Source organism: Epinephelus lanceolatus, chromosome 21 (genome assembly GCF_041903045.1).
Source record: "Epinephelus lanceolatus isolate andai-2023 chromosome 21, ASM4190304v1, whole genome shotgun sequence".
Taxonomy (NCBI): Eukaryota; Metazoa; Chordata; class Actinopteri; order Perciformes; family Serranidae; genus Epinephelus; species Epinephelus lanceolatus.
In genome coordinates, this window is record NC_135754.1 from 18,105,266 (window position 1) to 18,115,485 (window position 10,220).

General features: G+C 41.2%; 1 protein-coding gene across 1 annotated transcript; it reads right to left on the bottom strand.

Moving 5' to 3' along the window:
- Nucleotides 1-316: 316 nt before the first annotated feature.
- Nucleotides 317-9,272, bottom strand: LOC117247663 (heparan sulfate glucosamine 3-O-sulfotransferase 2-like). Its single transcript, XM_033612263.2, has 2 exons — nt 8,437-9,272; nt 317-1,702 (listed from the first exon to the last, which is right to left on the bottom strand). Exons 1-2 carry the CDS (start codon nt 8,928-8,930, stop codon nt 1,084-1,086), a joined length of 1,113 nt encoding a protein of 370 aa, XP_033468154.1. The 5' UTR covers nt 8,931-9,272; the 3' UTR covers nt 317-1,083.
- Nucleotides 9,273-10,220: the final 948 nt, after the last annotated feature.

The window sequence follows — 10,220 nt, forward strand, 5'->3', positions numbered from 1 at the left end:
AACTTTTCACCGCAATCATGTGACATGCAGTCCCAGAATCTATTTGATAACCTGCCACGGCTAGGTGTTCCCTGCTTTGTCTTTGAAAAGTGATTGAAATTCCTTACACCTACGCCCACTCATCCACCTACCACCACCACCGAGGCACACAACAAACCATACAGAATGCAATAAAGCAAAGGGTGTGTTTTCAGCAGCAACACGTGTTGCAGAGCAGAATTTTAGTAACTAGATGTGAAAAGGGTTGATGGTGCTTTTTAAGAGGTTGAAATTTCAGGTTTCAGATGAGACAGAATTAAAAAATCTCATAAATGTGTTTGTGCTTCTGTTTCATTTAATGAAGTTCACAGACAAGCATCGTGGCTAAGGCAGTGATTAAATACTTTTGTAACAAAAATATAAACATGGATTCGGCAAATAAAGAACAGAGTGAAGGGCTGCGTGGTGCAGCATATACTGTACTAACTTACCCGATTCATGCTGAAAAGAACGAGACAGAAACCCTTCTGCCCTGTATAGAAACTGATGAGACCAACAGTAAGTGATATTAGGTGGTTCATACTCACATTATGGCTTTACATTTCAGATTCACCACCACAGTGCTGCAGCTTAATTCTGCTCTCCCTGAAGACTTCACTGACATTTTCCAAGGTCTTGCTTTCAAGCCCTGCCTTGATTAGTGAAGCAGGTTTTAAGAGGAACTAATCCCATTCCCTGGAATATTTTTTTCACAAACCAGTCAGCAAATGAGGAATCTAGTCAGCAATAATACACAGTAACAGGAACAGAAAATCATGTGATCCTGAAGCTGAAATGACGGCTATATCTGGCAACAAACAGAATGTTGACGCTGGCTGGTAAGTGATCATTACAAGTGCATAAGCAGTGTCATCTTAGATTTTGCTCCATTCATTAGTGTCACTTCAAAAAATAGTACTGCTTTTGCTGTTTCACTCGGATATTGTCTGGAGCCTGCTGATAGTTAGCTACCCACCTTAGCCATGTCATTATAATGCAGGAACACCATTTTTTAATTTGTGGAATACATAAATCTTGTGTCAGTTAAAAATATCTCTCAAACCTCTACTCCCACTTGAAATCGTGACCCACCATTTCATAAAACTTGACGTTGTAAGGTCTATAGAAGTCTCGCAGTTGCTCAATAGCATCTCTGTCTATCTGCACGTGAGTTCTGCCCTTGGACTTGCCCAGGCAGCGAGGTGAGCCGCTGCTCTCCGGCTTCTTAAGGCAAGGGAAGCCCTTGGTGCGGTTGAAATAGAAGTGTTTGTCTGTGACAATGCGCTTTAACCCAAGGAAGTCTTGCACCCGAGCCAACTCCCCTGCCGGGTCTGTGATAAGACGCTCTCCGCTCACAAAGTGGATCTGAGCCAGAGGGAAGAAGCGTAGCCAGTTTTCAAGGTGCAGAGCGTACAGGCCGATCCGAATGGCATTCCAGGACGTGTCCACAATGCCCAGGGTCTGGTTTCTGAAGGCTAGATCCTGGAAGCTCGGCAGGTCGGGCGTTTTGGATAAAGTCTGAGTATAATCTGATATCGCACGGGTGACGGGGTCGCGCACCACCACAATGAGCTTGGTATCTCGGGACATGGCAGAGATCCGGTGTGGCGTCTCTTTTGTCACAAAGTAGCTTGGTGTCTTCTCCATCGTGATTTGGCTTTCGAGAGTCCTTGGCATTAAACCTCTGAGAGAGAGATGAAAACACAGAGGAAGTGAGTGGAAGGTTTCTCATTTACATTCACATTACTTAAGCTGTATTTTTATGACATTTCCTTGCTGTTTTGAATCGCTCACATTACCACAAAGGCTAACAAATTCACACACAGAGGACAGAACGTCCTTGCATTCACTCTGTCGAAAGGGAAAAGTGTGTATTAGTTGTCTATTTAGGGCAGGATTACACAAGTGAGTTTTCAAAGGCACAAAACCACCGTAGCTGAGAAGCTCCAGTTTGGACATGAAACCCAGTTTCCCGATGTAAATGATAATAGGACGCAGAGTCATAGTAGCCTGTTGTCACTGGAGACTTGTCTCGCAGACAGCTCTCCTGTGCATCAGCCCAACATGGTTCAAGTGTAATAAATCACCATGAATGCAAACAGAACACATATAGCTGAGTGACTCTGGTAGGTTACTTCTGGGTCTTCAAACTAGGACATTGTTGTCATTGAAGGAAATAGATTGAGCGGCCTTCACAGGGTAAAAGTTTGGATTTTGATTGGAAACCACCAAAGACCAAGGACAGATTTTAAAAAGAGCCTCTAAACACGGCATTTCTTTTCACAAATAACTAAGCTATCATTTAGTCGAAATAAAAAAAACAGTTAACCAAGTGAAATGAAAAAACATTTGCCCGGCTTTAATCCTGTGTCCTTGTTCAAATATATTTCAGAAAATCAGTATCAAAGTATTTTTACATCAAAATCTCCGTCTTTTGTCTTTCTGTACAGTGGTCTCATATGTTTGATGACTCAAGGACATTTACAAAATCTAATCTAATGAGCCTTTAGGCGACTAGCTAGCCAGACGGGTCAAATAAAATGACACTTCACCATCTATGGACTGCCGTAGCTAACGAAACAATATGAAAAAGGAAACAATGCGACTGAGGTCTATTTTATTCATCTGTCACTGGTCCTCCTCCTGATCTAACAAGGGAGCTGTGTGTCGAGCCAACAGTCTGCTGTAGCATTTTAGCAGTCCATCAAATGCAAAGGATTTGATTTAAATCCCTTGTGTAACTGTGCACCACTCACTGGGAAATACATCACACTACAGAAGCTAAAGATACCCTAACTTCCACTTCACTGGGACATTATAAATGTCCATTACAATTTCCTAGGTCTCAAGTTGATGTCATGAAGTGTCTTGATTTGTCCAGAACCTAAAAATATTCAATCCATCATAATGTTAAGAAAAGGAAGAAGCTAATTTCTACATTTGAAAATCTTAAATGAGAAAATGTTTGGCCTATGTACTTTAAAATGACATGTAGGTCCAGTGTGTAGGATTTAGGGGGATTAACATTTTAGTTTTGTTACCTTAGAATGAGCGATTTACATCTGCATACAATACAGAGCAGGTCCTCTGTTGTTCTACAGTAGCCCAGAACGGACAAACAAAACACTGGCTCAAGATAGGGCCAGTCGCATATTTGCATCAGCCACTGTTGTTACTCTGCATTCTCCTGTGTATGCTCGGCACACAGGAGAAGTTTCAGTTGCTTGCATTCTGCAACGTCAACACTAGATGCAACTAAACCCTACACACTAGACCAATGGTTCCCAACTGGTGGGTCGCAGTCCAAAAGTGGGTCGCGGGTCCATTCTGAATGGACCACAAGTAACTCGCAGACATGTCAAGTTTGTAAAAAAGACGCTCTGTTTTGAAGTACAGTGAATTTCCAGCACAGAGCTTTTATTTTGAAGTCCTGTTTCCTGCTGTAAAGTGAGTGACTAATGGACAGCTACTTGACGAAGACAGCAAACTAGCTCAACAACATGGCCAAAAGAAGAGTTGCAGATTAATTTTCTATGTAGCGACTAAGGCCTAGTCCACACGGACCCATTAACTTCTGAAACTGTGTATTATTCTATGTGATTTGGCTGTTTGGCCACACGCAACCGCACTTTTGGGCCCTGTTGCTAGCTACCCCAACTACACTACTTTTGTGGATCGGGTTGATTTTATTTCCCGCCCTTCCCTATTCTGGTATTGACTCTGACTTCTGATTGGTTAAAATGACCTTTCCGTTAGAAGTTACATCGCCACCTACTGCTTTGGCATGTGTATTACATCACTTGGTAGCGGGTTTTGTGGTTTTGTGTGGATATCATATTTTTTCATCACACCACTCGTGTGGACGAATTCTTTTTGGAAACTGCAGCCCGAAAAACAGTTGTTGAAGCTCTACCTTTAAATATAACCCTGTACTGTATGTGTTGAAATTCAAGAGCATCTTCCAAATGATTTTGATGTTTTTGTTGTTGGAAAAATGAGGAAAAACACAATGAAGATTGGTGCAATCTATGAAATTTCTTATTCAGGTTATACTGACACTGTCAGTGGGGGCACCGTTTCAGAAATGTTATGATCCTGCAAATAGTGGCTGCAAATTGTGAATTTCTTTGTGAATTAGACTGACAAATACAAGCGAGCCTCAGTGTGTCATGTCTTAACTAGCTGGTAATGAGATTCACTATCTAAATGACACTGTGAAATATTCAAACAGCTTGAAAATTAACTTCGGAGAATGAAAATGGGCAGAGGGTGCAGCTGAATTCCCTGTGCTTAAATTCTTGAAAGGTTTGTTGTCCCCCAAAACAACCTGTGAAATAGCTCGTCTTTATTTGTTTGTTTGTTTGTACCCACTGTAGCCTTTAACACTGCTCTGACATGTCTCATTACTGCATTTCTCCTCATCTGCATACCAAGAATAAGACTATGACTACTCAAAACAACAGTTCGGCCTTCATTGATGAGGGGCTTATTTACACCAAAGTTTCCTGAGAAGCAACGGTTTGTTTGGAAAGCAAACCCTCAAAAGTCAGCCAGTTGGCGTTTGACCTTTTTCTTGTCGGTTTCGACAGCTGACGAACTACGGTAATAGGCGAAGGTTCACATCTGGTTCACATCTCTTAGACACGCACTCTGAGATAAAAAGGGCTTCAGCCGCTAACCGCCCCAAAGAGTGCCAATTAGTGGAGATACTTTCAGTTTATAATTATTTTATAATACTACCGATACACATCCCTCCTGCGGGCTGCGTGATAGCCAATCATCAACATGACATGTATTTGGAAGTTGATGTGTGTGAGTGTGTTTGTACTTGATTGGATATCTGCATGTGTGCACATATTTCATGACTAAACCACAGCATTTCAGCTCAAAATCTGTAATTAAGATTTTTTTTTTAGAAAATATGTGGAGGTTTTTATGCATATGGAAACTCTCTGAGTTAGCTGCACTTAGTTAAATATGCGTCATGTAGCGTTTTAGAGATAAATCCTTTACTTCAACATTCATTTTGAGACTAGTTTAATTGCCGTATACACAAACAAGACAATAGCTCAGAGGCCTGCCAGGGACAGCAGGCCCGCATGCTGCAGTTTACAATGTTTGCCTCGAGAGGTTGGATTTTATGAGAAATCTGATGAATTGCTCTACAGTGCATCAAAACAAGAGGGCCACTTTTGTGCCGATGTAAACAGAGCTCAGGCCTCCAAAGTTTTCCCCGCAATATGAACGTGAAACGAGTCGACAGACTGCAGGAAACCCATCCAACATGTTTACCCACCTCAGAACATAATGTACACAGAGAGGCAGCGGTGGGACGGGGGGGGGCAGAGCGCATTTTTGACAGTAAGCAGCTGATTTAATGTGGTTTTCATATTCAGAGGTGCCTGTAGTACAATAACTGGCAGCAGACGGAGGCCACCATTTGTCTCAGCTTTTGACTTCCTTTGTATTACCATTATTTTTTATTACTTCTATACTTTTTAGAGAGTCAGTTCCATCACTACAGAATTAAACAAGAATATTGCAAGGGAACACACCCAGGAATTTGTTCCTCTTCTTCAAAAAGAAGGACAAAGCCACATTATAGCTACATATGAAAACCCATAACTAATAATAATACATTTCAGTAATAAAACATACAATAAGCAGCAGAGCATAGGTCAGCAATCAGCAATGAGTCAAAATCAGTATAATATAAGATGCACTTAATGTGAGTAGTTTGTAAATGGGGTTTAAATTCCACTTGTAGGAATCTGGAATTACATTTGACATCTGTATTGGACAAAAATTGACATGATCTTTCAGATTATAAAGCTAAATGGTGTATTATGAAGCACATTTCACATGACTTTTATTTCATCATCATTCAGTTTGGCTGCAGAGAGCAAGCCTGAGCAGATACAAGCGTTTAAGGATACAAGCCCAGCTGACCACCAGCCTTAAATGTCCAGAGACTCCCAAAAGTCCTTGTGGTTCTCAGCCAAATGAAAAGACTACTTTTACTAATTAAGGCTGCTAATTCATCATCCCTCCTACACAGATGCAAAGCATTCACTGGTGTAATTCAGTTTTAACTGGTTATTACTGATGACAGATTAGGGTTGCAGCAGTATGATGGTTTCATGGTACACCATGGTATGAAAACTGATGTTTAAACCATGTGCATTTGCTAATCTATAGTATCAGGTAAAAATGGAGAATCTCACCTTTATTTTATTGATTTTCAAAAGGCAGACTTTTGACAAGTGGATACCACTGGGACTGAAAAGTAAAGCCATTGCAGAAGTGCCAGAAGCTGCAGTTTATCGAATCACAGTTGAGGCTGGCTCCAAAACCAAGTAAATCCCCATGTAGAAATAAACATAGTACAAAAATGGTTTTGGTTTCTATAGCTAATTTCAGTATTCAATTTCAATTCAATTCAATTCAATTCAATTTTATTTATAAAGCCCAATATCACAAATCACAATTTGCCTCACAGGGCTTTACAACATACGACATCCCTCTGTCCTTAAGACCCTCACAGCGGATATGGTATTCATGACAACTGTACAGAAGGTCATTTTTTTTATAACCCACCTATTTACATTTTTTAAGGCTCAAAGTTACACATATTTAGGGGTGAGGCCACTTAAGTGACAGGCTGTCTGTGAGGCAAAACAAGATGGCGATGGCTGATATGCTGAACTTAAGGCTGCAGCACGGCAGTCCACAAACCAGTGGGTGACGTCACGGTAGCTATATCAATTATTGTATAAAGTCTATGCTTTTTATACTAGGGCTGCAACTAATGATTATTTTCATTGTCAACTAATCTGTCGATTATTTCTTTGATTAGTCAACTAATCATTTTATCGAAAAATGTGTCAAAATGTTGAAAAATGTCAGTCTGTCTCTCCCAAACCCCAAAATTACGTCATCTAATGTCTTGTTTCGCACTCACGCCAAAGGGTTTTAGTTCACCATCATGGGAGAGTATGTAAAGCTGCCAATATTTGAACATAAGAAGCTGCAATAAGAGTATTTTGGGGTACTTTTATAGTTCTTTTCTATGAGAAATGACTCAAACAGATTAGTCGACTACTAAAATAGTCACATTTTATTTTAATAGTCAATTAGTCATCGATTAGTCGACGAAACGTTGCAGCCCTACATACTACCTTGAAAAAATGGTTTCAAATTTTATTTTGTTTAACTGAAATACTGGATATACTGGCAGACATATTCGTAATATTTTTTCAAATTCAGTCAGCCTGCTACTCACTTTCATAACATATGCGTTTTTTCATGATTTTAACTTAAGTAGAAGCTGTTGAAGAAGCAGGTTAAGTCATCCCCTGCCTTACAAACCATTTACAATCTGAAGTTTTGTCAGTGCCTCAGCAGCAGGGCTCCACTAATAGCTACTGTTTTAAGACAGAAGTCTGATACAGATTCTTTTGTACTGAAGCTGGTTGACAATATTTTGCACATGGTTCAGTATATTTAAATATGACCACTGTAAGTATTCATTGTCATTTCAGAGAGCTGTATTCTGGTCATGGTGGAAAAGCCTCTGAGGCAGCATTTTACATGAAGTATCTACTCACTGTTTAAATTGCTCCTGAAACCTCTCAACCTTCATATGTGCATCAACATTAGGTGGGCAAAGTCATCTATGTTGACACCCCTGCCATCAACACAGGGAGCTGACTCTTTAGTCCGCCATGTTGTACTTCCATGTTTCTACAGTAGTCAGAACCAAACATTGGCTCGAGATAGGGCCATTGCTTTTTTCGATTTTCGCATTGGCCATCAAAGTTAACATCCTCTTTGCAACGAGCAGTGTCAGAAAAACACTGATTTTTTTTACGTGAAACTGCTTTATTCAGAATTTTTAGTGGTTTAAATCGCAGGGTCTGTTTGTTTTAGATCTGTTGTTACTTCTGCAGGTAAGTCGGCTCCTGATAAAAACTTCCTAAATATCTAGATCTTCAGTTATCAGAGAAAACGATAGAGCACACATTAGCTGGTGCTGAGCTAGCGGCGTGTCTGCGACAAGTGAAATAGGGTCGCAGAACCATTGATTTCCTGCATCAAACTGCTTTATTCAGAGACCTCTGAGGATAATTTGGCTCCTGGTAAAAACTTCCTTAACAATAAAGACTGAAGAATCCTAACCGGGAGTTCACACTAAGGAAATGGGAGAAGTTTCAGCTGGTTGCAATCTGCAATATTCACTGCTAGATGCCACTAAATCCTACACACTGCTCCTTTAAGGGTCATTTTAACACATAATAATTATAATAAAATGATCAAATAATAATGTTCTGAGATGGTTATCTACTGTGAAAATCTCATGTTACAACCCTGTTACAGATATACAGTACATGCACCTGTGCCGGTGACGCATGCTCTTACCTGTACCACTCCAGGCCTCTGTCATAGTTCCTGTCAAAGAAGTGAGTCTCGGTTCCAGCCGCTCGCACGTCCGGGTGAATCCTGATGAACTCCAGCACAGCTCTGGTGCCTCCCTTTTTCACACCGACTATGATGGCGTTCGGCAACTTTTTATTCCCAAACTTTAAGTTACCCATGGGGGGACTGGGCGTGTCGACGCGGAGAGTCGAAGGAGGTCTTTGGTCGGTTCTCAGCCGAGATGCCTCGACACTGCTGGGTCTCGCATCCAGCGGCAAAACGCAGGACGGTGATTTCTGAACGCGTCTTTTGACTCCATCGGCCAGGACGCGCTGGCAGCTGGGCGTCGGATCACCTGACTTTTGCATGATGGTTTCGGCTGGGAATAGTGCACAGTAGCACAGATAAGAGAGTAAAAGGGATAATAAGCAGATGGATGTTCTTGTGAGCCGGTGAGAGAAGGGAAGAAGTCGAGTGAAGAGGAGCACGCATGCCATCTCTCCATGGATATGAACAGTGCATGGTTTTCTAATTCTAATTCCGTCCTGTTTCTGATTCTTTAAGTCGCTTTAAGTGGCTGAAGTGTCCACTGTCCCCAAAGCAGAAATGAATAAGAACTTCTGTACTTGTCAGGTCGTGATCAACTCTTCCATCACTTCATCGCAGCGCGCATTAACACAATCCATCTGCGTCCCGTCTCCTCGGGTCGCTAATTGAAAAGGCATCCTTCGCTGCGCACTGAGTTTGGAAATGACACCCTCCTGTAAAACTCCTGGACGTCTCCATGGCCATCACGCACGAGTGAGAGGCAGTGGGAGTGCGCGCTCTGACAGCTCCAAACCGTCTGAGCGACAGAAAAAAATATTTCAACACGGTGACGTCACAGCATCTTTGCATTAGAGAGAAAAAAAAGTAACCATCTCTCTCTGCTCTCATTCTTCATCTGACTTCACTTCTCATCATGCGGGCTCCTTTCTGGAGGATATAGCTACTGCATAAGTAAACATGGAAGCTTACATGTTTGCTAGTTGAATGCATCCCCATATGTGAATGTTTTCCCAGCGAGATGAGATTCAGTGTGGGGTCTGAGTAAGTTTAAATGAGGCAACGATGAAGCAACACCTAGGCTATATGATTAAAACAGAGTCACACATTTTATGTAAAGACTGATTCACGGTAACACCAACAGCACATGAGACGTCAAAACTTCCAACACATCCACAAACATTTATAATCTCAATCTCAGTTAGGATTCTTACAATAATAGTTCATCCTTCTACCATCCAGAGGAAGCTGAGTCATTCAATGTTAGATTTTTTCCTTCTAATCAGCACTAGTTTCCTGTTTTCTGTATCAGGTTACACTTCTGAATGTTGATGATGTGATTAAAATTTGATTTCACTTGTGGTTAGTCCATGTCTGGTATCAACTAGCTGTCAATTGACTTTTACTTTAGTCAGTGTGTTACTCTAATCTGTCCTCAAAGTACTTTAACATCAGTGATTCAGCATTTTTGATTCAGTGACAGCTGGGCAAACTCCACCTGCTGATGATGATCATGTCATGTGATCGAAAGCTCCAGAATAGTTGCGTTAAAAGATCTCAATGGCTTAAAAAAATATTTGAGCCTCAGAAAAGCTCTCAGGTTGTCCAATGTTGATATTCCACTATGAGCATAGGTGGACTATGAGACAACGTGCCCCCCTGGGTGCAGATAAGCAAAAGGCCCCACTACCTCTCCTTCACAGGAGCCCCACACAGACTTTGTGGTTTTGCCTCTTTTTTGT